Source organism: Neomonachus schauinslandi, chromosome 7 (genome assembly GCF_002201575.2).
Source record: "Neomonachus schauinslandi chromosome 7, ASM220157v2, whole genome shotgun sequence".
Taxonomy (NCBI): Eukaryota; Metazoa; Chordata; class Mammalia; order Carnivora; family Phocidae; genus Neomonachus; species Neomonachus schauinslandi.
The window spans coordinates 57,402,374-57,430,067 of record NC_058409.1 but is presented as its reverse complement, the minus strand read 5'-3'; the positions used below and the strand labels follow the sequence as shown (position 1 = coordinate 57,430,067).

Genomic DNA, 27,694 nt, shown 5'->3' with positions numbered 1-27,694 from the left:
AAATAGTCACTACTCAACTATACTTGTTATTCTCAAGCAATTACTCTTAACTCTTCCCATAGCAATAATTTGTTATTCCTGAGCTTTAATTTTTATCAAATTACACTGCAGTTGAAGATACCCAGTTGGTAAACAACTTGCCCCAAAGTGCTTTAATCTATTCAGAATTGCTTCTATTAAGATTTTATGCTGTTTTTTTAGGAATTCTTCCCCTCCTGAGTAAACCTGTTATTTGAGAAATATAATCAGAAATTTATTTTTAATAGAGTTTAGAATAAATTAATTCTGTAAATGGTGGAGAGTTAATAGATTTAAACTGCATGAAGATTTGTACTTTAGTCCCTTATCCATGGTTTCGCTTTGAGCGATTTTAGTTGCCTGCAGTCAACTGCAATCTTGAAGCATGTGATCCTCCTCCTGATATACCGTCAGAAGGGCCGTAGTAGCCTCACACTAGGTCACAGCGCCTACGTCATTCCCCTCACTTCGTCTCATCACGCAGGCATTTTATCATCTCAGGTCATCACCAGGCGGGGGAGTACAGTATAATAAGATTGTTTTGTGATAGACCACAGCACCTAACATTTATTACATTATAGTCTATTTTATGATTTGTTATTGTTCTTAATCTCTTACTGTGCCTAATTTATTTTATTTTTTAGATTTTATTTATTTATTTGACAGAGAGAGAGATAGCGAGAGCAGGAACACAAGCAGGGGGAGTGTGAGAGGGAGAAGCAGGCTTCCCGCGGAGCAGGGAGCCCAATGTGAGGCTCGATCCCAGGACCCTGGGATCATGACCTGAGCCGAAGGCAGACGCTTAACGACTGAGCCACCCAGGCGCCCCATTACTGTGCATAATTTATAAATTAAACTTATAATAGGCACATATAGGGAAAAACACAGAATATTTAGGGTTAGGTACTATCTGTGGTTTCGGGCATCCCCTGAGGGTCTTGAAACCTCTTGCAGATGGGGGCGGGGACTACTGTGTCATCTGTTACTTGTTAGTTTCCTGTGTCTGCTGTAACAAAACAAAGTTGGTGTCTTACAACAACACACGTTTATTTTCTTACAATTCTAGATGTCAGAAGTCCAAAGTCTGTTTTACTGGTAGTGAAATCAAGGTATCAGCAGGGCTGCAGTCCCTCAGGAGGCTCTAGGGGAGAATGGCTTCCTTAACCTTTTCCAGCTCCTAGAGTTACATTCCTTGCATTCACAGTTCATGGCCTCTTTCTTCATCTCCAAAGGCAGCAGTTTACACCTCTTCCAATCTCTTTCTCTTCTCCCTCTGTCCCATAACCTTCTTCAGTAGTTAAATCTCCATTTGCCACCTTCTTATAAGGACACTTGTGATTAAATTACATTTAGGGTTCACCCAGATAATCCAGAAGAATCTTTCCATCTGAAGAGCCTTAACTTAATCATAGCTGCAATGTTCCTTTTGCAAAATAAAGTAACATTTGCAGATTTTAGGTATTAGGACCTACATCTCATTGGGGGTATTATTCAGCCTTCCACACTTTTTTCAAGGGGATATCAACAAATCCATTTTTCAAATGTTAGAGTCCTATATTTTAAAAGCCTGTCAGTTTAATATGTTTTTTTCTGCCTATGTCCACAAGTATTTAGTTGTGGTGATTCACAAGAAAGACTGTCTTAAAAGTCACATCATTGGGGTGCCTAGGTGTGGCTTGGTCGGTTGAGCCTCCAACTCTTGGTTTCAGCTCAGGTCATGATCTCTCAGGGTCATGGGATCTCATGGGTCCTACTTAGTGGGCACTGAGTCTGCTTCCCCTTTCTCTCACCCTCTGCTCCTCCCCCTCCCCCTCTCTCTCTTTCTCAATTAAATAATTCTTTTTTTAAAAAGTCACATCATTTTCAGAGAATTTATAAGTACTTTCTAAAGTAGTTCATACAACCCATTTTACAAAACCTGTTTTTATGAAATTTAGCTTTTCTCACTGTGTGTGTGCAAATTCTGTAATGGCTCAGATAGCTTTTATAGAAAGTATACACAACTTCCCCACAGTACAATTAGCTAGTGATTTAAATTTTTTAAACTGAAAGGAGGGGTAGCTGGGTGGCTCAGTTTGTTGGGCATCTGCCTTCTGCTCAGATCATGATCTCAGGGTCCTGGGATCGAGCCCTGCATTGGCCTTCCTGCTCACAGGGAGCCTGCTTCTTCCTCTCCTCCTCCCTCGTGCTCTCTCTTGCTATCCCTTTCTCTCTTTTGCTCTCTCTTTCTTGCTCTCAAGTAAATAAAATCTTAAAAAAAATTACTAAAACCTAAAGGAAACATTTTCCTGAAAAAACTCCTTTATCTGAGGTAAGCTATTCACTAAAATGCTGGAAGGATTAAATTTTTAGATGTTTTTGCAAAAAAGAAACCAAGATAGGAAAAACAATGGAGAGAAAGTAGAAAGTATTTTTGCACATGTAAACAAACTAGCTTCTAGTTTGTCAAAATATGCATACTCTTCCTGTCATGCAGTCCTTTTCAGAAATACCATATGTGATGAAATTTAGCCAGTATCTGAAGCAGTTATGAGATAATTTGGAGTTAATAACTTCTAGTCTCAAAGACCAGTGCTGTTACCTCACACAGGCTAACGTTATTATTACATAATGTTGTTTTTATTATTGTCTTCTGTTACAGAAGTGGAGTCATTCTATCAAAATACAGATCAAAGAGTTCTATTTCCTTGCAGAAGGAAAGCTCAAGAACTGTGATAATTGGCATGACTAAAAATAAGTTACTGGAGGGACGCCTGGGTGGCTCAGTCATTAAGCGTCTGCCTTCGGCTCAGGTCATGATCCCAGGGTCCTGGGATCGAGTCCCGCATCGGGCTCCCTGCTTTGCGGGAGGCCTGCTGCTCCCTCTCCTATTCCCCCCTGCTTGTGTTCCCTCTCTCGCTATGTCTCTCTCTGTCAAATAAATAAATAAAATCTTAAAAAAAAATAATAAGTTACTGGATTCTTCTAAACCACACTGTAATGCCAGTGAAGTGTTAGAGTACAGACTGCTTTCAAAACACAAGTAACACGCAGGTGATACCAGTGCACATGCATACATCCCATGAAAATGCTTAAGTACTCCTAACAGCGCTTAGCATGCATAGTCACCAGAGTTGTGTCGCATACCATCCCACTTCCGTCAACAAAATCATAGGGAAGGGCCAGGCACACGTTTGGTTACAGCATGAGCGCAGGTCGACCTGACAGAAGAATTCTTTTCCCATCCACGGAGTCGGTATAGGTTAAAGTTGGGCGCTCTAGAGCTAAATTATAATTGTGTGCCAGCATTACCATGTGTCATCTTAGTACATTACCCTCTATATACCTTAGGTTCCTCATCTTCAAGAGCGGGATAATAGTGTCTACCTCATAAAGGCTGAGAGGATTTAGTAGCACAGGGATACTGGTTATAACCGTGTCTGACTGTGTGGTAAGCCTTCAGAAATGTTAGTTATGAACAAAGAATTCACCACATACCCATTTATAAGTTTAGGCTTTTGCTTTCAGGTTTAAGAATGACATACCTGAATTTCTCAGGTTGAATCACCCAATCTGCGGCTTTCCTCCTTTGGCATAAAGGATGATAGTGTTAATTTGTGTGCTCATTAATTTATACAAGAGAAATTGTTGAGATTTCACATCATACCAATTGCAAAAGGTTAAAAACTGAATTTTTTTTGTCATTGACTTTTTAAAATTCAAAAGCTAGTGTTGAAGCTGTTCAGTTTTTATGATATTAAATCTGTAAGCTCTTAGTTTCTACAGACTTTCCAGTAATTTGGAAAATCAAGAAGATGTTAAAGCAGGATAGTTGAAAATACAGTGTTGAAAAGAAGCAGATGAATAGATATAGCAGATACCTGAGATAACATCATTACTGGGTGGAAAACAGAACATGGCTGAGTTTGTTGGCAAATGATTGAGAAGTGTGTTGCATTGTAGTCTTGTTTGGATATCACAGCAAGCAGACTTTTTCCCTAGCATGGACATAGGAGATACTGAGTAACATGGGGATTCAGTAGGAGTTTCTTTTATCAATCTGTTAAAAGATTCAAGGAAGAACTTTTTTGTTTTTAAGATTTTATTTATTTATTTGAGAGAGAGTGAGAGAGAGAGAGGGAGAATATGAGCTGGAGGGAGAGGGGGAGAGAAGCCGAAGCAGACTCTGCACTGAGTGCAGAGATGGATGCGGGGCTTGAACCTATGACTGCGAGACCATGACCTGAGCCGAAACCAAGAGTTGGCTGCTTAACCAACTGAGCCACCCAGGTACCCCTCAAGGAAGAACTCTAAATCTTAATTTAGGGGCGCCTGGGTGGCTCAGTTGGTTAAGCGACTGCCTTTGGCTCAGGTCATGATCCTGGAGTCCGGGGATCGAGTTCCGCATCGGGCTCCCTGCTCAGCAGGGAGTCTGCTGCTCCCTCTGACCCTCCCCCCTCTCATGCTCTCTCTCTATCTCATTCTCTCTCAAATAAATAAATAAAATCTTTTAAAAAAATAAAAAATAAATCTTAATTCAGTGGAGGCTTTCTTTGAGGGAGTTAAGGAGAAATTTGCCTTCTGACTATATTACAAGTGGGGGAGGGTGTTAGTCTTAGAGAATTTGGAATAGTTAACAGGTTTCTTAAGCAAATGCTTTTGATATTTCTGCGAAAGTACCTTAATAATAGAAAAGAGTGAATGAGTGAGGATACTAGGGATAGGAAGGTGTCTATTTTGTGTTATGACTTAGCTTATAAGTTCATATGAAGTTTTTATTCCTTTCCATAGTCTAGCCATTTTTATTTCTGATATGATTTTTATTATCATGATGTAAAATGTTGTAGGAGACATGCTGTGCTCATGTTTCTGTTTGTAGTACTCTTGTTAATACTACTCTTCTCCCTTGAGAAGTAAGGCTAACTTGTTTTTCTCAAATGTCTCAAAAAAGCATTCAATTGAGACTCCACAGAGTTCTTTCTCACATGATGAGAGGCTGTTTTTGACTGGAAGAGATTTAAGACTAGGTATTACTACTTTGTCCGCACTCCAGAGTATGGCTTTTATAGAAGAACTGAAGAGAACACTGGTTCCTAGGTGTTCACCAAATAGTTGGATGAGGCAGCCTTAATTAGGGTCTTGATATTAGCCACTTAAATATTGCAAAATGTCTGCCAAACACGAAGGCTTCAGTAGAATTGGTACTTTTTCTGTTTATCAATTGGTTCAGCTAATATTTGTATTTAGTTAGACGATCATGATCTTCTGTGCTGTGTTAGCCAGAAGAACCAATTAGGAAACTTTTCCAGCTTGAAATGAGTGGCTTTCTTTGAGTTGCTATCTTACGTGATTTCGTAGGACAAGCTTCCTGGTTCACAAAGTGACACAGGTAGTTATATGTTACTTGTTGTATAAGATAATCCTAGGTATCGTTACACATCATAAGCGAATTTTGAGCAGACCTAGTTGATGGAAAAATTTGCATCAGTGGGGATTTGTGGCTGATTTGTAGGAAGTATCCTATGGGCAAGAGTATTCCCAAATCTGTATTTGCTGGATGAATCCATTATCCATAGGGCTAGAATATTTTTTTTTTTTTAAAGATTTTATTTATTTCAGAGAGAGAGAATGAGAGAGAGCACATGAGAGGGGGGAGGGGCAGAGGGAGAAGCAGACTCCCCGCCGAGCAGGGAGCCCGATGCGGGACTCGATCCTGGGACTCCAGGATCATGACCTGAGCCGAAGGCAGTCGCTCAACCAACTGAGCCACCCAGGCGCCCAGGGCTAGAATATTTTTAACTGTCATTTACTTTTTAAAAAAATTTGAGGCCTGTATTTTGTAAAGTGTGCAAATGTACAGTTCACTGAATGTTAACGTATATATTTATCTGTGTAATCACTAAGATAACGTTCTACTAGTTATGTTTTTTAAAGCAAGCAGATATATTGCATTATAATTGTTTGCTTAAATTTCCTTTCTTATTACAAAATAGCACATGTTTACATATTGAAAAATTGAGATAAAAAGTTACTTATATGTCCCACCACGAAGAACTCTGTATGTCTTGATATATATTCATTCATTCATTCACTCATTCGTTATGTGCCTAACGTGTGCCAGGTATTTGAGTTGCTGGGGACACAGCAATAATTTAAAAAGACATAATTCTTGGGGCACCTGGGTGGCTCAGTAGTTAAGCGTCTGCCTTTGGCTCAGGTCATGATCCCAGGGTCCTGGGATTGAGCCCCACATCGGGCTCCCTGCTCAGCAGGAAGCCTGCTTCTCCTTCTCCCACTCCCCCTGCTTGTGTTCCCTCTCTTGCTGTGTCTCTGTCAAATAAATAAATAAAATCTTAAAAAAAAAAAAAAAGACAAAATTCTTGCCCTTGAGGAGATAACATTTTTGCTATAGGAGAGGAACAGTAAATAAACACCAGGGGGAAAAATAAAAGAAGGGGATTGGGGAATCCTGGAAAAGGGGAGGAAGGAGCTGCACTTTTACAGAGAGCAATCAGATGGCCTCACTGAGAATGTAACATTTGAGCAAACAGCTGGAAGAGGCAAAGGAAAATGCTAGACAGATCTGAGGAAATGATAGAGTACTTCTTCAGGCAAAGGCCTGTGGTAGGCAGTGCTGAGCATGTTTGAGAAACACCAGGAAGGCCAGTGTGGCTGGAGTAAAAGACACCAAGTGGCAAATGAGTTGGGAGGGGCAGGGGCCACATCCTGTAGGGGTTCTTCCTCCTGGCTACATAGGAGAATCCCCTTGGAGGCTGGGTAAACGTTTTCTCACACAGCCAGAGTTGAGAAACACTGGTAGAAGGCCTTTAGACCATTTTAAGGACTTTGGTTTTTACCTTGAGTGAGATGGGAAACCATTGGAGGGTTTTGAGGAATGACCCACCTTATTTACATTTTATTATTTTAAAATATTATGAAAATACAACTTTCTTGAACCATCATCCCACCTACTTCAGTAGCCATCTACTTTTTTTTTTTTTTTAAAGATTTTATTTATTTATTTGACAGAGAGAGAGAGAGAGAGGGCACAAGCAGGTGAAGCTGTAGGCAGAGAGAGAAGCAGACTCCCCGCTAAGCAGGGAGCCCGACGCGGGGCTCGATCCCAGGACCCTGTGACCATGACCTGAGCCGAAAGCAGACGCTTAACTGACTGAGCCACCCAGGCGCCCCAAGTAGCCATCTACTTTTTGCTGTACTTGCTGTACCCTCACCCCTCTCACCCTTTTTTTTTTTTTGCCCCAGAGTATTTTAATGCTAGCTTGGGTTTTTAGAATGATAACTCTGATTTCTGTGTTGAGAGAAGGAGAGGTGGAACAAAGGCTGACTATAAGTATATCCTCCATGTTTTTTTTCTATATATTCTTAAAAATTAAATTGTAGTGTATTTAGTATTTTATAAATTATTTTCATTGACTGTGTTGGACATCTTATGTCACTGAATATTCTACTACTAGCTTTTCTTAATGGCTATATAGGATTCCATTATATGGCTGTACCATAATTTATGGTCTTACATTATTGAACATTTTAATTTACAACCTTTGGTTATCATAGACTATGTGGTGGTACAGCCCTCTAGCTAAACCTCTGCATATTATAACCCATAATTTTTTCCTTAAGGTAAATTCCTAGAATGGAATTGCTGTGTCAAAGGATATGCACAAAAATTTAAAGGCTTTTGATATGCATTGTCAAAGTGTTTTTCAGATACCTTTACTAATTTATACTCCCACCAGCTGCTTCTGCAAGTGTCAGGTTTTCTTAAACTCTCAGTAACATTGAAATCTTTCATTTAAAAGAAAGGTTTCCTGTTTTGACAGGTGAAAAAATAACTCATGGTTTTAATTTGCAGTTTAATTTGCAATTTCTAGTGAGGTTGAATTTTATTTCCATTTGCATTTAAAAAAATGCTTATTCGTATCATTTGCCAGTTGTATGACATTGGGTGAGTCACTTAGGACCTATGTTTTTGTACTATGAAATGGGTATTGTGTGCCTGCTTCACAGAGTTTTCATGAACATTAAATAAAAGCATTTTGTATGCCCAGGTTTTTAAACTGTTTGACTATGATCCATAGTAAAAAAAACAAACACCTTTCATTGCAACAAGCATAGGTAAATATGTAGCCAAAAGTTTCATGGATGATACATATACTGTTGTCAAGTGAGATGCACTCTGATACTTGACATTCTCATTCTTTTTTTTTTTTTTTTTTTTAATGCCCATTGTTGGGGTGCCTGGGTGGCTCAGTCAGTTAAGCTCAGTTCAGGTCATGAGCCCAGAGTCCTGGAACTGAGCCCAGAGGCTGGCTCCCTGCTCAGCTGGGAGCCTGCTTCTCGCTCTCCACTCTGCCACTCCCCCTGCTTGTGCTCTCTCGCTCTTTCTCTCAAATAAACTAAATCTTAAAAAATAAATAAGGGCGCCTGGGTGGCTCAGACGGTTAAGCGTCTGCCTTCGGCTCAGGTCATGATCCCAGGGTCCTGGGATCGAGTCCCACATCGGGCTCCCTGCTCCTTGGGAGCCTGCTTCTCCCTCTGCTTCTCTCTCTCTCTCTCTGTCTCTCATGAATAAATAAATAAAATCTTTAAATAAATAAATAAATAAAATACCCATTGTTAACTATTAAATTGATCATGACACTCTGGGTTGTGATGCAGTGTTTAAAAAACACTGCTGTAAATTGTAGAGTACTGTATCTTGTTAGGTGCTCTTCTACCTACAGTAATTACCTCTGCCAAATACCTTGGAAGTCAGTCTGCCCTTTATCTCTTCTAAAATTTGCTTTCAGAAAGGCTAAATAGGAGAAAGACCACAAACCTAGCTTGTTGTATTTCTATATCAAGTTTTTCATCAGTGAAAAATACTAAACTTATTCACAGTCAGAAAAATGTATTTGTTTGGGCTTCTATAATGCCATAATGACTGAATTATTAACTCCACTTTTTTGAAATAGATCTAGTGCAGTTGAACAAAAACACTATATCACTATAGGGATTGTATTTGTAAAACCCCAAATTGGGACACAGCATCTGACAAAAACTTTTTTCTATAATTTTTGTTACCTGAAAATCTTGACAAAAGTGGGAAACATGAATCACATTTAGTTATATTTAATATAGCCCTTTTTCACTAGAACAAATAAGTGTATGAAAGCTGGATAGTTCTGAGAAACTGAGAATGTGTGGCATCCATACATAAAATGCCAGATGCTATTCACTGGGAGACTTCTAGCTAACCTATGTGAGGACCACTCAGAAAGGAATTAGCCAGATGTAATTATTAGCTGTGACTAGAGAAAACTCCATTAGATTGGGGTGATTCTTTCAAGTCTGAGGAATGTTGGGATAGAAACTGCATAGAGAAACAGAGTGGGTATTGGGTGGTGGTGTTTACTATTTGAAAAACACCGAGGAGTTTAAACTATTCAACAATAAAACCATGTTGTTACTTTTGACTTCTAGTTTAACATTAAATGTTTTTTTAAAATTTTTTTTTGATGCGAAGCCAGGAAAACTTTCAAAGACTCTAAGTTAAAAGTTTGACTAACGAGCATTTACTACTCCTCTACTCACCCCTCCACAAAGGAAAAATTTTGAGGAATGCCAGAAACAATTTGGCATATAAAAATTAAAACTGAATTCAAATCCAAAGAACTATAATTTACCTTTGAAAAAGAGCAGAATATATATGCTGTTTCTATACTATATTGATTTTCAAACATTAAATGTCATCAGATTTAGAAAAATAAAGCAACTCTGCTTTTCTGCACTTCAGTGGGTGTTGACTTTAATTAAGTTTATATATGTGGTTAGAATTATGAGCTTTCCCCCTGCATATGGTGTAAGTGCTGAATTTTGGATTCTGGTGTCTTCACTCTCTGAGGCTAAAATTAGGTTTTAAACAAGCTCAGGAATAAGTATAGAAATCTATAGGGCTCAAATGGACCAGAAATATATGAAGAACTCCTCAGCTTCACTAGTAATCAGGGTTGTGCAGATTAAAGCAACAATGAAATGCCATTTCGTGCCCATCAAGTTGGCACAAATTAAAGCTGTTATTTGAACATTATCAAGTGTTGGGAGGAAATAATCTAAGACTATTAGAATATAAATTGGTACATGTGCTGTGAAGAGCAATTTGGAAATATGGTATGGTGCATACCCTCTGACCAGGAATTCTAGTGTATCTTCTTTTTTTTTTTTAAAGATTTTATTTATTTTATTTGAGACAGAGAGAATGAGAGACAGAGAGCATGAGAGGGAGGAGGGTCAGAGGGAGAAGCAGACTCCCTGCTGAGCAGGGAGCCCGATGCGGGACTCGATCCCGGGACTCCAGGATCATGACCTGAGCCGAAGGCAGTCGCTCAACCAACTGAGCCACCCAGGCGCCCCTCTAGTGTATCTTCTTGCATGTGTGCACAAATAAACACACAGGGGCATTCTTTGTAATAGTATAAAAATTAGAACCTGTATGTCTATCAGTAAGGAAATGGCTACATAAAATAGTCTGTTTATTTTCCACTTGAAAGACAGTGTGAATATCATGTGTAATTTTAAAATTACTCTTAAAAGTTTTAAAAAGGTAAAATCAATTTTAATACAGTTTGGCACAATATACCCCAAATATTATCTTTTTAACATGTGATTAATATAAAAATAATTGGGCTGGGGTGCCTGGATGGCTCAGTCAGTTAAGCATCTGCCTTCGGCTCAGGTCATGATCTCGGGGTCCTGGATTGGAGTCCTGAGTCAGGCTCTCTGCTTAGCGGGAAGTCTGCTTCTCCCACTCACTCTCCCTCTGTACTCTGTCTCTCAAATAAATAAAATATTAAAAAAAAATCATTGCGCTATTTTATATTCTTTTTTCATACTAAGTCTTTGAAATTCCTTATGTATTTTGCACTTAGAGCACATCTCCGTTTGGATGCTAAAGTTTTTATTAGAAATATTTGATCTGAATTTAAATTTCATTAAAAGTGCAGTTGAAATAATAGATTCACATACCCAAGTTGTTCCATACATGCTTAAATGTGTTTACATAACTGACTTGGATATCAAAAAATCTAAACTAACTCACTTTTTCAGTTGCATTAGCCATATTTCAAATAATAGGTAGTTATGTGACTAGTAGCTACCATATTGGATAGCGTAGCTCTAATTATAGCATAAACTTTAGCATAGCAGTTAAAATGAATGATCTATATTATATGTATAAAACATGGCTGATTATTCAAATTTCACAGTGTCACTAAAAATTCTAGAGAAATGGTGTGAGGTTTTATTGTTTGTTTTGAGCAATTTAAAATATTCACAATAATAGGGGCGCCTGGGTGGCTCAGTCGTTAGGCGTCTGCCTTTGGCTCAGGTCATGGTCCCAGGGTCCTGGGATCGAGCCCCGCATCAGGCTCCCTGCTCGGTGGGAAGCCTGCTTCTCCCTCTCCCACTCCCCCTGCTTCTGTTCCCTCTCTCTGTCAAATAAATAAATAAAATCTTTAAATATATATATATATATTCACAATAATACAGGGAATAATGTAATATTCATGCAACCACTATTCAAATGTAACAGATGTTAACATTTTGCCACAGTACCTTCAAATCTTTCTCTTCAATCCTGGATTTATTTTTTTAGAATATCTACTTCAGATACTATATGGCTTGAGCATCCACTTGTTTAGTTTGTAGTAGGTGTACAGGAAAAGAGTACCTAAGAGTAATATTGTTCCGGGGCGCCTGGGTGGCTCAATCAGTTAAGTGTTTGCCTTTGGCTCAGGTCATGATCCCAGGGTCCTGGGATTGAGCCCCACGTCGGGCTCCCCGCTCAGCGGAGAGCCTGCTTCTCCCTCTCCCACTCCCCCTGCTTGCGTTCCCTCTCTCGCTGTCTCTCTCCCTGTCAAATAAATAAATAAATAAAATCTTACCAAAAAAAGTAATTATAGTTCCTTGAGATATTAACTGGTATTAGAACTTAAATAGTCTTGTAACGTTTAATGCATTTGTAAAGTTTTGAGGAATTGGATGTCTACTAGAAAATTATTTTAGATTTTTAGGAATGCACCACCTATTTTAACAAGAATTAAATTCTCAATAAGAGGCTGTTTTCCTTAGATTTTCCTAGTGTATATTTTCAGTTTTTACAATTTAGCTTTATTTAGTGGAAATAATCTGGGAAGAGAAGAATGTTTAAAGTCTAATAGAATTGAAAATACAATACTAACTTTAAATGTAATGAGTTGTCAGGAATACCTCTTGATATATTTTTAAACATCCAGTATTTTATCTGAAATGGATAGGGCTTAAAATAGGAAAAGGGGCAGAGATGATGTCACTTGGCAGTTATTTAATAAATAGCAAGTCAGGTTCTTTGAGCATTGAAGGGTGTTGCCAAAATATATACATTGAGTGGGTTTGCTTGCTCTTTACTATGAATTTTGTCCTATCTCTTGGTGTTTTAAATGTAGCTCCTGTAGTTAAGTGCCCAAGGTAAAGAAGTACTGTAGTCTCTTTTAATAACTAGTGCTGTGGCCTAATGAAAGGACTAAGATTGATAAAAACCACTCTTAAAATGAGGGATGGTATATAAACAGTCTTGTTACTGTTTAAGTATAGTTTATAATTTAATAATCTTAAATTCCAAATGGAAATGGAATTTCCAAATGGAAAATATGATTGTTTTCTTCAGATATGTCAATTAAATCAAATATTTGATGTCATGAAAGTTTCTGGTGCTAAATTGTTGTGATGCAAACAACAATTTTCTTTTTTTTTTTTTTTTTTTTTTTAAAGATTTTATTTATTTATTTGAGACAGAGAGAATGAGAGACAGAGAGCATGAGAGGGAGGAGGGTCAGAGGGAGAAGCAGACTCCCTGCCGAGCAGGGAGCCCGATGCGGGACTCGATCCCGGGACTCCAGGATCATGACCTGAGCCGAAGGCAGTCGCTTAACCAACTGAGCCACCCAGGCGCCCGCAAACAACAATTTTCTAAAAAAAAAAATCTTTCATATGAATAGCTGTTTAACCAGTTAAAAGACTAAGAAACTGAAATTTTAAAAATCATACAATTTAAAAGATTATACAATTCTAAAAAATTCTTGCAGAAAAGATGTTTTGTAGTTGGTGTCATATTTTTATACCTGGATTATAGCAGTGTCACTTTACAATTTTGGGTTTGCTAAATAGTAACAATTAAGTTTTAAAAAAAAGGGTGCCTGCTGTGGTTTTGGTTCATCACTAGATGGAGTTCTTGTAGTATAACTATGTGTTGGGCAGCTGTTAGTAGAATAATCTCTGCTTCCCTCAAAGTAAGCACGCATTTTTTTAAAAAGATAACATTCTACACATCTACACAATCAGCTGTTAAATACATAACATGGCAATAAAAATACATAGTTGGTAGTATGCAGTTATAATCTTTGAGCAGCCTCAAAACAGCTATTTTGGTCAATAAGATTTTTCTTAGGTGGGTATGTGGGGAGAGGGAATTCAACCAGTTCCCCGATAATCCAGAGGAATTACAATTTATAGTATTACCTGTACTGAATAATTCTGTTGAGGAAATTCAGGTGCTTGAGTTCTGGCTTGTCTGAAGACATTCTGTGCCACCCCCACTGGCCCTGAAAGTAAGTTCTTCACCTATTACATCTGAAGTTCAGTGATCATTGGTTCTCTCTTCACTCCCTGTCTTAACCTTTCCCATGTCCTTTAGGCCTTAAGTACTATCCAGGTTCTCAAATTCCAAAAACTAAGCTGACAGTAGAATGTTTTTTATCTTACCTTTTGTGTAATTACGTCTAGTGAAGGAGAGTATTTTCTTGGATTTCTGCTTCTCCTTTCTCTTTATTCCTCTTTATGAATAATAGGAATACCTTCATATTGTGTACTGTTTAGTCGGTTGAGTTCCAAGTTATTAAAATTTGTCACTTACTCTGTGGTTCTTTGGCAGTCTTCACAAGCGGCCCCTGAAACAGTCTTTTCTCGGTGTTACTTTTGATGTGCATGTAGTTTCCTCCACAGTGCCACTTAGAGTCTTTTTGGTACCTATGCAAGTTTAAAAAATTAAGTAATACTTAAAGGTTTATATAGACAAGTACTAGTTGCCTGGATTCAGTTACATTTTATTGGGGGGCACTTTCTTGTAGGGTTTATTTTATGTAAACCTCTTTCTTTAATTATCATTTGTGTAATTTTTAAAATGAAAACTGCCTGGAACAATTAGGGAACTTGTTTTATCCCATAAGAAGTCTGGAGGCTGAGTCATTGATTCAGTGACACAATCAAGGAAGCAGATTCTTTGTCTTTCCATCTGCTATTCTTAGCAAACAACGTCGGCTTTGTTCTCAGGTTAGCTGCCTCACAGTAAGATGACTCCTTCAGGTCTAGTGTCACTGCATACCTCCCTTCTTATGTGTGAATCTCTTTGTGTGCATACCCAGATGCTTCCAGCAAACCTTCCCTGGTTATCTCATTGACCTGTAGTGCTTCAGAGGTCCATTCCTAAGCTGACTTCTGGAAAGAAGAGTGGGTTGCCTTGATTATCCTAGTAAAGTTTATAGTCATGTGGAGGAGAGTTAGAGCACCAGAACAAATCCAGAATATGTAAGGAGGGAGTGCTGAAGAATAGTTGGTGGATAGTCAGCCAACAATATTTATAACAGTGTCAGACTCAGTGGAAGGTGTTATTTACCTTGTTTCTTAAATTTCTACCACACTACTTTTTTTAAAAATTAATTAGAAAGTCAGGATATTATTTGAAACCATAACCTTCTTTTAATCCCTTTGCTACAATGTTTAATTGTACTTACATCTATGAAAAAGAATATTTTCATAGATGTAAGCTAAACATTAAAAGAAGACTAAGGAGGGGCACCTGGGTGGCTCAATTGGTTAAGCATCCGACTCATCTCAGCTCAGGTCTTGATCTCAGGGTCATGAGTTCAAACCCTGCGCTGGGCTCCAGGCTGTGTGTGGAGCCTTAAAAAAAAAAAACAACTAAAAAATGTATAATTTCTTTTTCTTCCCTTGAGCTTGGTTGTTAATATTCGATCCATACCTTTGCACTTCCTTGGAACATAAATTTATCGCATAATTGCATAATGTTTGCAAAAATACAGATTTCAGTAATAAAAAAATAAAATAAAAAACATTATGATTGAGTTTTTCTAATCGAATCTATCAGATGACAAATGTTAACTTTTTCCCTTTTTTTCTGGATCTAGAGCTTATATATATCTTTGGCAAATAGTCTTGCTGTTTTGCTTCAGTTTTCATGATTCTTGTTTCTTCCTTATTACAGAGATGCCTAAGTTAAATATAGTAATTCTTTGTCAATTCTAATGAGTTTGAGTGAATCTTGTTTTTAAAACAAAATTTTGATTTTACTACGTTTTTCACATGTCATCCTATACTTTTCATTCTTCTAGTTTTTCACATCCATATTAAGTTTTGGAGTTGATTACTGCATATAGTACTTTTACTAAGTTTTAGCCGAAGATGAAAAACTTTAGAATTAATCTTATACTGGCTTCTTGGAATTATTTTATAAGCCAACTGGAAAATTGGCTAAAATCTTATAATAGGTCATTTGAATCACTCATTGTCCTGATTATTGATGTAAGAAATGACAAAGTAGATGATTCTCTAGGATGAAAGTGTATGTGTCTGTGTACACACATGCGGTGTATCTATTTAGTTTTGTTTCTTTAAGCTAGTTTAAAGCATTAACTGCCAAAATCTATTCGCTTTGAACATTGATTTTTAGATTAATCCCTTAGAAGAGTTTACTTTGAATGCCATTAACAAACACCTATTTAAGAAATAATACTGTGGTCATTACTAAAAAGGCTTCAGTTTTTGTATTGGATCTTTGATGTATATTTTCTAGTGACAATTAATAATGTCAGTAAAAATGGCAGAATATCCAGACCATTGTGGTTATAAACAGAAGTCCTATGAGATGTTAATGTGTTACGTGGAAAAGAATTCTGGGATCAGATCATTTTGCCACATGTTGGGTTATTCAGGCTTAAATGGGTTTCTTTACTGCAGGACTTCTTAGGATCTTTAATATACTAAGGTACATTATAAGTGCTTCAGGATGGGATGTAACAGTGTTTGCAGAACTTATTTAAAAATGGAACATTTATTTCTAGGACTGTTCCATAGAATATACTTTAGGAAATAATGGTATTTGATGCAGTTAGTATTTGTGTGAACTGCCATGAAGGAAGTAGTGTGTGTAACCTTTATTGATGAGTGCCATCCAGTTTATTTGAAAAAGTATTAACTTTAACAGTTGGACTCTTGGGACAGTAAGTTTCAAATGCTTTACAGATCCTCTTAAGAAATAAGAGCTTGAAGATTTCAGGTATAGTTTTTCTACTGCTGCTTCTACAGCTTTTCTCTAAAATGAAATTTATCACATGCTTAGTGTTGTTGGAATGTATCTTAGACTAGTGATAAGATCTCTTGATGACTCCCCCAACTTTTTACTCCAGACTGGTTTTCTCTCCTGCGTTCCAAACTAATATTTTTAAGTTCCTATCCTGACAGTTTTAGATGCAAACCCTTATACGCATCAAACTGTTCAAAACTGAGCTCATCCTCTCCCATTTCCTCCTCCCCCAATCCCAGACTTGACTTTCTGTTTTCCATCCTGGCTAGTGGCACTATTGACATTTTGGCCTGGACAATTCTTTCTTGTAGGGGACTGTTCTGTACATCGTAGATGTTTAGCAACATCCCTGGCTTCTACCCACTAGATGCCAATAGCAATCTCCTTCAGTTGTGACAACCAAAAATGTCTCCAGACGTTGTGAAATGTCCTACAGGGGACAAATCACCCCCATTTGAAAAACACTGCCCTACAGCCAATGTATTACTTAATCTTACTGATTCTGTTTTCTAAATTTACCTTTAATCCCTCCTCACGTCTTTATCCCACTCCCTACCTCCATTCCTCTTTGTTTCTAATACTTGGGTTTCTTTCATAAGGGTCTGACTAGCTGTCCTATATTCAATCTTGTTTCCGTCCCATCCACCTGCTTCAGTACTGCCAAATTTATCTTTCTAAAATGCAAAGCTGTTCTCTATTTGCAATCTCTGGGTAGTTTCTGGAGGGGACCCTCATGAACTGACTTCTCTCTTTAGCCTCATTCTTCAAAGGCACTCATACTCACTATACACCCCAGTGTACTGTGCCTTCTTCCCACCATACTGTACTTTGTTTCAAACTCTTACCTAGACATCAGCTTCTCCATGGTAGCTCCCACTTATTTTCAGAGAAGGTATGATGGTGAAAAGCATTTTATTTTTTTTTTTTGACATTTGTCCTCCCTCATCAAATTGAACTTTTCAGGGGCAGGGACCATCTCTCTGTTTTTGGCATGTAGTAGATATTCAATAGAAGTCTGAACCATTGATTAGTATGCCTTGATAGATGTGGTAACTTCCTCATTACTTCTAGGAATCCTGTTCCCTGTGTCAGCAGTGACATTCTTTTCCTAATCTTTTTCATCTAGACTTTGATAGGCTTTTGACCACAGAAATCTGGGACTATAATTTTAAGAAATCACCTATTCAGGACAGGATTGAAGAAAAGCAGTGTACTTAGTTGACAGATTCACAAGACACACATGTAAAACATCTAGTTTAAAGATTTTTATTCAGAGGGAATGGAATGGTGTGCATTAATTGTGCAGATTAGTATCATTGTTTGAATTAAAATGTGAAAAGTATTAGACTCACAACATTGGATTTCTGTTGATAAGGATTTGTTAAAAGGCTTGTAAAAAGCAGTCTCATTGTCTTAACTATTTTAGTTTTTCTTAAGATTTTATTTATCTGAGAGAGAGAGCAAGCGTGAGTGCAAGAGTACGCACATGAGCGAGGGAGGGCGGGTGCAGAGGAAGAGAAAGAAGCAGGCTCTCCACTGAGCAGAGAGCCCGATGTGGGGCTTGATCCCAGGACCCTGAGATCATGACCTGAGCTGAAGGCAGGTGCTTAACCAACTGAGCCACCCAGGCGCTCCTTAACTGTTTTAGTTTTTTATAAAATACATATATTGCAATATCCTGCACTATTTAGAAATTTATTCCCTGTCAAATGGGGGGGAAAGTTGTTAGTAAAGACTAGAGTTCCTACTTCCCTTCCTTCCATGCCTTAATAAATACAGTTTTGTGTGATTGGGTTTTCCTGTGAATACAGTCAGGCTGACCAACTACACTTACACCTAGAACTTTAATTAAGAGGTGAAGAAGAGAAAACTTGAGGTTTGCAGGGCTTTTGGAAGATAACCCAGATGTAGCATCAGCCTCATTGAAAAACTGAAGGATTGAAGGTGGGGAAACAAGGAATGAATAAGACCTAGTCCCGATTCAGAAGAATTCTTCATCCTGGCACAAAGCCTTGCCAGATTATTAATAATTATTTATTGGATGAATCTATATATAATGTGAGTTAAGCCAGAAATGATGGCTTTCTGCTTCAGTTTTTAGGGAATGGTATAAAATATATCAGTTCCTTCAAAAGAGATTCATTTAATAAGAAAAGTTGTAATGGAGGTTTCCAGAAATAAAGCTGGGAAGAGGCAGGTTACTTATAGGAAAGGTTCCTCCCTTTCATACCTGCTCTCTAAGGGTGGAAGCAGATCATAGGCATATGTGACACCCAGCCCATTATTAACCTGAAGAGTCATGTTGCCAAGGACCCAGATTTGCCTTGCCTGTTTTTCAGTTTCTCCCTTTTCTATATTCTCCTTTCTTTAAATTTAAATTTTTAAACATTAAATACTGGTTAAAATTCTCTTTAGGCCTTAAGCAGCTTTAGGAAAGAAAGATGTTGTGTAATTGAAAGAAATGAGCTTTATTTGGGCTCAAAACAAAAAAAGCCAGGTAAAGGCTTTTCTAGAAGAACTCAGAACTTGGAAAATTTTGCATTATAATGCTTCTGTTGCATACAGATCATTGCATGCTTGTTTTCCACACTGTAAAATAAACTAATGATATTTTGAATATACATTTTTTAATAGCTTTGGTTCTTAAAATTATTTTTGGGCGCCTGGGTGGCTCAGTCGGTTAAGCATCTGCCTTCGGCTCAGATCTTGATCCTAGGGTCCTGGGATCGAATCCCACATCGGGCTCCTTGCTCTGCAGGGAGCCTGCTTGCTTCTCCCTCTCCTCCCCACTTGTGCTCTCTCTCACTATCTCTGTCTCTCTCAAATAAATAAAATCTAAAAAAAAATTATTTTTAAAATCTGTATATCTTTAAGGCCTTAATCTCAATAAAAGATATTGTGGCTGTGAGCTACTTCGTTTTCCATATACCTAAAAGTAGAGATTATATTGAATGTAAACTTTTTCAGTAAGTTATTTACATGTTATCAGAATAATGTTTTAAATGGGTAAAAATTTTTAACCTAGTGAGGATCTAATATAAGATTCTTGTATTTTAATAGGATATAGTCCATTCTCATTATTTGCAGTAGTTGTGTTCTATAAAGGCACCACGAGCACTGAATTGTCAAATATTGAATGATTGCTCCCAGGGGATACACAGAGTTCGGTTCCTACAAGCCTCTGGTCGTATTTTCATCAGTCAATACATAACCTTGTTTTATGTGTGTTTGTATTTAATGACACCTTATTTAATATGTATTACTGATTCGTTACTTTTGAACTCATGGCCAACAGCACTATAATTCATGCCTGAGCAAAGCTTACATAACGTGTTCTCTCCATACGACAAATCAGTCTTTTTGCATCTAGGAACAGATAGCACTTCAGCACAGTGCTTGGAAGCTCGTTTTAAACAGAGAAAGCACCAACGAAAAGCACAGTAATGTGAAACACATGGTGCTAAATAGATCACAAAAAAAGATCACTTGTTTACAGTATGAGAGCTGAAACAAGAGGTCAAAGTGTTTCCTTGATCAACCTCAGATGGAAACATACATGTCAGGTGATTCACATCTTTCCAATTTCAAAAGACTAAGAAGGTACCTCAAGTACTGATTTTGAAGTTACAAATACATTTTAGTGAGTGGGAAGATTTGCAAATACAGAATCTACAAATAATGAGGATGGACTGTTATTGTTTTAAAGAAGCTTATGATTGAGTACTTAGAATATTCCAGATTTAAAACAATATTTCTCTTATTTTGGGGCATGTGGGAGTTTTGGGTTAAGTGGAATGATCCTCACAGTTTTCATGTTCTGTTGTCCAATGGAATAAAATTGTCTGCTCTCAATCTGTCATTTTATTTTTTGCCCTGTAGGGAACAACCCATCTTCAGCACTCGAGCTCATGTCTTCCAGATTGACCCAAACACAAAGAAGAACTGGGTACCCACCAGCAAGCACGCAGTTACTGTGTCTTATTTCTATGACAGCACAAGAAATGTGTACAGGATAATCAGTTTAGATGGCTCAAAGGTAAGTTACATTTACTTTAAATAATCTTTCTGTTTTATGCAGTAGAGCATTTTCTGTTTTATTTGGGGGATTTTTGTCTTTATTAAAATACAGTATTTCCTTTTGAGTTTTAAAAACTTAACTTTAAAAAACCAAAATTGATCATTCTTAGGGTGCCAGCATATTTTGTGTACTAAGTTGGATTGACCACCTTATTTATATTGAGTTAACATCCCAAAATATTCTACAAATTTTAAGTTAGTTTATTTGATAAATATTCATTGCATATCTATTACATGTCGGGCACTGTGTGAGGTGCTGTGAATATAGTGGTAAACAGAATAGACACAGTTTCTACTCTTGGAGCATGAAATCTAGTAAGGAAATAGAATTCTTTCCAGATACACTTCTGTAGATTAGTAGGCAATTCACAATCCCTAAATGGTATGAAGTGTGCTCAGTGTCACCATTAAAGCTGACATCCTTATTCTGAAGAGAAGTACGTGGACAAGACCTAAGTTTTTATTTTTAGGAGAGGCAGATGGTATAATGTTCAAGAGCACAGGCCACCTGGGTTCATAGCTCCGCTCTCCCATCTACTGGGTGTTTGATTTGGGGCAAATTACTTTTCTGAGCCTCATATTCTCACCTCATTAGGGGTGTTAGCAAGGATTAAATGAGTTAATATCTGCAGAGCACTTTGATCAGTGTCTTGTACTTAGTACGCCTTTCAAAGAGGAGAAATTCCATTTTTTAATCAATGAATTTTGAACAGCAGAGAGAGATACAGAAATACCAGACCTTGGATTCTGGATAAAATGTGTATAGAAAGATGAGGCCTCCATTCTTCTCCTTCCAGCTTTTTTGAAGCCATGAGGCCTTTCAAAAGCTCCCAGAAATTGTAGCAGTTCGGTGTAAGGGTTTTTTTTTTTTGTTTTTTTTTTTTTGTTTTTTTTTTTAAGGCTCCTCGCTGAGCAGGGAGCCCGATGCGGGACTCGATCCCGGGACTCCAGGATCATGACCTGAGCCGAAGGCAGTTGCTTAACCAACTGAGCCACGGCGTAAGGGTTAAGAGCACAGACTGTAGACACAGACTGTCTGGTTTGAATTTTTGCTCTACTGCTGACTAGCCATGTGACCTAGAACAAGATACCTAATGTCTTCACACCTCAATTTTCTCATCTGTAAAAAGGAACTAATAAAAATACCTACATCATTACACCACAGGATTGTTGTGAAGATTAAATAAATTAATTTAGGCAAAAGCACTTAACGGGTGTATAGTAATCAGTATGCAAACACTGATTGTTTTTGTTATTATTAATATTTTTAGGCTGTTGGTTATGTATTGTCTAGTAGTTTTGGGGAACAAAAGATAATTTAATGTTCAACTTTGAGTTTGTTTTTTTCATGAGCTCACTCATTATCTCCTTAACTAGATTACAGAACTCCAGGGGCTGTTAGCAGCTTATCTTGTACTTAAGTGACTAATGTGTATTTATTAGAATAATTGATTCTCGGGGTACCTGGGCGGCTCAGTCGGTTGAGTGGCAGGCTCTTGATTTTGGCTCAGGTCAAGATCTCATGGGTCCTGGGATTGAGTCGAGCATCGTCGGGTTTCCTGCTCCGTGGGGAGTCTGAGGATTCTCTCCCTCTGCCCCTCACCCCGCTTTCTCTTTCTCGGTCTCTCTCAAATAAATCTTAAAAAAAAAAAAAAAAATTGATTCTCTTTCATTTTTACTTGGAGGATTTAAGGACTTGAGAAATAGTAATAGTTAATTTCTATAAAACTTTTTTTTAAGATTATTTATTTGAGAGAGAGAAAGAGCATGAGGGGGTGGGCAGAGGCAGAGGGAGAGAGAGAAGCAGACTCCCCCTGAGCAGGGACCCCAACGCCAAGCTCGATCCCAGGACCCTGAGATCATGACCTGAGCTGAAGGCAGACGCTTAACCGACTGCATCCAGGTACCTCTACAAAACTTCTTTAATGAAGAATAATTTTGTCATATTTTGTAACTGTTAGTGAAATCACTAGATTTTAATTGTTACGATCTCAGACACTAGAATATGTCTTTCTTTCTTTTCCCTGACTAGAACTTTCAGTTCTCTACAATCTGCGTTTCCCTCTTGGCCCAAACCACAGAAAAGACATCGTTTTATTTGATGGGAGAGTTCAATGGAATAAAGTTCAACTGAAGTATTCCCTTGTCCCATGTGATTAAATAACTCTCATGTGTTCTTCGTTCTGGAGCAATAGGAACTATTGCTGCTGGCATTTCCATTTTTGAATACACTTTGCAGCTTGTAATCATTAGACTCTTAAATAACTCTTGTGAACGAGTTTTTGTTTTGCTTAACAAAATCTACCATCTATAGCTGTTATACTCTCTAGTTACTTTTTAAAAACTGCTGCCGGTAGCTACTGCAGTTCCCTGCTGGAGTAGTTGTTTTTTGGTAAGCAGTAGTGGTTTACTTGTGGCTAAATGAGTGTTTTTCTGCCCCCCACCCCCACTTCTGTTTCTGCACTGCATGATGAGGTGGAAAGCCCTTAGGTGCCCCTGATTAGAAAATGTCCGTTTGTTCTCATTTAATGCCCTTACTGTGCATATGAAGTTTGCTTACAGGTTTTCTAATCAAGCTGCAGAGACATCAGCAAGGCTGAGGCCAGAATGAGGGCCCTCTATGAACTGTAATGACACAGCATTTTTACCTCTTTTCCTTGAAAGGACAGGAACTCTGGGATTGAGAGACAAATTTATTTTAAAGAACTAAGATTTTTCTTCTAAGTGGATTCATATTCAAATAGTTCAAAGCATTCAAGTCAAAGAATTCTAATGAATAATTTTTTTGAAGTGTGGAATCATCTATCGTTTTAAAGTTTTTCTTCGGTGATTAAAGAATCTCCATACAAGTAATCCCAGGACAAGTGGAGGCAAGGAAAGGTTCAAAATGGGAGTGAAAATGGAACTCTTAAAAGCATTAAAGAAGTTCACTTGACATAGCTAAAACTGAAGGTCTGTGGTGAACAGCAGATGGGTCGGGATGCCTGTAAAACCTCTTGCTACCTCACATATTGAGAGTTACTGGGATCACATGTAAAATGCCCTTCTGTCCTTGAAAACACTCCGATTCCAGCTCAAAAGCATCCTCTTCAGGGAACAGCTGAGGACCATCACATCTAACATAGGACCTGCCAGTTCTGGCCTTCGAGGCTCTCAGACTCTATCACATGCTGGTAGGGGCTTCACAGCACTTACCACTCTGAAATTAAATTAGTCAGCTATTTATTTCTTTGTTCATTGACCAACTCTTCTTGCTTTAGAATGTAATCCATAGTTACATTGCCTCTCATTGTTACATTTCAAGTCTCTAAATTGTGCTTGGCATTTAATAGGTACTCAGTTAAAAAAGCTGACAAAAAGCTAACCAAATGATTCCATAACCAAATTCCTTACCTTTTGTTACTCCATTCCTTACCATTTGTTAATATATTCTTTTCCATTTAGTTTTTCATTTCATGACAACCTGCAAGTTAGAGCACTTGTTAACCACATTTCACATAATCCTAAAATCACATGCTAGGAAAAGGAGCTTTTGAACTGAAGGGAAAGGAGGTATGAGTATATAAATTTTGTCAGAGGTAAAAATGCTTAATCAAGAATAAGTGTTCTCATAGAACAACAGCTAATACATCTGTTGTTTGAGACAGAAAGCAAGGGACCACTCTTTCTTTTACTGTCTTTAGTAGGACAAGTGTCCTACATTTATTATTGCAACTTCATCAATATGTGCATAGCTCATAAATATTTATATTCATACTGTTCCCATGGTCAGTAGCTTTAGCTTTGTTTTGAAAATGCTTGATTTTCAGTCCACATTTAGTAGTTCACCAAATGACTGCTTAAGAATTTGGTAACTTTTTTTTTTATTATTGTTACTGGAATCACTTTGTAATCTCAAGTTTGGAGAGCATTAAACTACTTAACTAAGACTGATTCTATACTTTTGCAGTACTGGCAGAGGGAATGTACTTTAGCTAGTATGTTGTAATAATAGTTGGAATTTATTATAGGGCTCACCAAAATTAATATTTAACAACACACTAAAATACTAGTTTTCTAAGAAACTATGTGTTCAACAGAAATGATAGTGATTCTCTGTATCATGAATTTATACCACTTTATGAGAAAAGAAGTAAAGTATATATTTAGGGGTTTGTTTTTCCCTTGAGTAAAGGAAAAAGTGCTAAATGAAAGTCTTTTCTGTATCATAATATATTTAAGTAAGTCAGCTTTAAGAAAACTCTTGATTATGGATTTTAGAAAATTAGCATACAAATAGAAAATTCGTTCTGTTGATGTATTCATTTTTGAAAGATTGTTTGGAAGGTAGGGCCTTACTTTTAAAGAAACAACTATTAAAGCCTACTTGCTTCCAGGAAGTATTACTCAAAATTAATAGATACTGATCCTGTATGTTCAAAGGAAAGAAACTGGCCACACTAAAAACTCTTTAAGATTTTTTGCATTATTGGAAAACTTATTTTGATTGTAAAGTGTTGAAATTTTTGTTAGAGTACCTTTATATTTATAGTTCTTTTAGTTACCATATTTCTACACTGTCACTTAAAATGTTAAAAACTATTTCTAGGGCGCCTGGGTAGCTCAGTCTGTTAAGCATCTGCCTTCAGCTCAGGTCATTACCCCAGGGTCCTGGGATGGAGTCCTGCATCGAGTTCCCTGATTGGCTGGCGGGGAATCTGCTTCTCCCTCTCTCTGACCCCCCATTCTCTCTCTCTCTCTCTCGCAAAATAAATATATAAATTTAAAAAGATTTATTTATTTAAAAATAACTATTTCTATAGCTATCTTGTGACTCATTAGAAATCCTAAGTTCTGGGGCTCCTGGGTGGCTCAGATGGTTGGGCGTCTGCCTTCGGCTCAGGTCATGATCCCAGCGTCCTGGGATTGAGCCCCACATCGGGCTTCCTGCCTAGCGGGGAGCCTGCTTCTCCCTCTCCCTCTGCCTCTCTCCCTGCTCATGCTCTCTCTCTCTCTGTATCTCTGTGTCTCAAATGAATAAATAAAAAAATCTTTAAAAAAAAAATAAAGAAATCCTAAGTTCTTATGGAACTAAATCGTCCTGTGTTTAAATTTTTGCTAGTTTTTGGCTAGTTATTCATATTTGTCTTATTTTTCAGGCAATAATTAATAGCACCATCACCCCAAACATGACATTTACTAAAACATCTCAGAAGTTTGGCCAGTGGGCCGATAGCCGGGCAAACACTGTTTATGGACTGGGATTCTCCTCTGAGCACCATCTTTCAAAAGTAAGTTAACTCATAAGATCAAGTGGAAATCTTCAAGTCAGATGTCTTAAATATATAATAGCAAATGGAAAGTATAAAATATATGAGAAATTTGTTTAATATTCTCAGAACAACTGTAGTGACTTTAAAGCAAGAAGTGAGAGATCATTGGATTCCACTGTCAATTGGAAAATTAATTGTACACATTAAAAACGGTCACCATGGATGGAAAAGTATTTGTGTGGTTAACTGCGTGACAGAATTGTCACACAGACAGTTAACATAAAAATGATTATCACTTCAGAATGGACTTTGCTCAGGGATTAGCACCCTTAGTGGAGATGGTCTGCAAGTAGGTAGATACCAAGCTCTTCCGAATTGTGGAAAACTTAAGCTGATAATGATAAAGATTTCAGCTTCTTGACATGATAGTAGGCACATATAAATTACTTTGTTTAGGAAAAATGGTGCTTTATCTGGGTGAGAATTACTCCAAACTCTGATGTAGTATAGAGTGAGATCTAATAAACAAATGAAGAGTTCTTGGAACATACTGACCAAGTAAATTACTGTGGCCAAAAAGGCCAATAAAATACAGAACATCACCAGGCTAATAAATATTGGAAATAAAACAGTTGTCCTGCTTGTAAGCAACAGCATGCAGTGTTCATACACCAGTGTCTTGAAATCTTGTGGGTGTCACACAGAAAGAGTATGTAAGGAAAAGAAAACTCTCCCAGGATATGAAGATGATCAAGGAGATGAGGATTACTCACTTTTCTGCTCACCAGACCCAAGGATTTATGCTTTAAACTTCTCTCTTTCAAGCCTTCCATAAAAGGATAACACTACATTTGGAACATTTTACGTAGAATTTGGTGTACACAGGATCTGGTCCCTTTTGGGAGTTGTAGTTGTTCAGGGTCATCAGGCTCTTGAAGATAGAGTTCATGTTTAACCGTAAGCTATTCGTTAACAGAAATCATTTGGATTCTTAAATGAGTTTTTTTTAAAACCATGTTACTTTTTTGTGAGTATTTATTGACTCAAGCATATAGTTAGATAGCTCAGTAATTGAAGTAATCTTTGTTTCCATTTGTTTTGGTTGTAGACATTCCTTAACACTGTTGTCAAATGTTTTTGTTATCTTTTTGATATAAATTATAGTTTAGAGACCAATTTTAAGGATATTTTAACTTTTGCCTTCATGATTATAAGTCCATCCCCAATAGGATGATTAACATGAGCAAATGTTATCTAATTTGGTTTCTTTTACACCCATCGTATTCTCCAAATACATTTTCTTGAGTTGTAGTAAAGGTAAGAGTTAGATTCAAAGTCTTTCGGTAGAACAAGGAGACAGGCATCCAGTTGAGCATTGCTGCTCCATAAATAATCCCCTTAGGAAATTACACATTTATTAGAATAAATTTTGCCATTACTCAAGTGGAAGCTTTTTGGAACTTTTTTTTGGAATTGTCTGTTAAAGTCTATAGCAAAAAAAAAAGTTAAAACTGTAATTAGCTTACAGTTGCTAAATTTCTTGACAACACAGGAACTAAATTGTGGATTAATTTGTCAAACTTGCATAAAATGATTTTTGAGTCTAAGTAATTTTGACTACAAATTAAGTTATTGTCACATCTTTGAGGTTACTGGGCAGCCAGCTAATGTGGTAAAGTAATAGTTTATTAAATCCTGTCAATTATACTTTATCCTTTCATTTGATCTTTTTTCTGGGAATGACTTTCATATTTCAAGAATTGTATTTTTCCTCTTTAAATTTAACATACACTTTTGACCAGCCTTACTGGTAGTGATTCCTAGTATTGTGAAGGAGGATTGACATTAGCTCTTGAAGTCTAGTTTATTTATTCACTAGACTTGGCTCTAAGAGTTTATATTTATATGATCATTCTCTTCAGAATGTTTTGTTGAAAGATGACAAAATCATGAT

General features: G+C 37.3%; 1 protein-coding gene across 1 annotated transcript in view; it reads left to right on the top strand.

Moving 5' to 3' along the window:
• Positions 1 to 27,694, top strand: part of HOMER1 (homer scaffold protein 1) — a 125,311-nt gene that overhangs the window by 27,484 nt on the left and 70,133 nt on the right. Inside the window, exons 2-3 of the mRNA XM_021699847.2 lie at positions 20,291 to 20,447; positions 25,627 to 25,758. Coding sequence (XP_021555522.1) covers positions 20,291 to 20,447; positions 25,627 to 25,758 — 289 coding nt within the window. The remainder of the gene's footprint in view (positions 1 to 20,290; positions 20,448 to 25,626; positions 25,759 to 27,694) is intronic.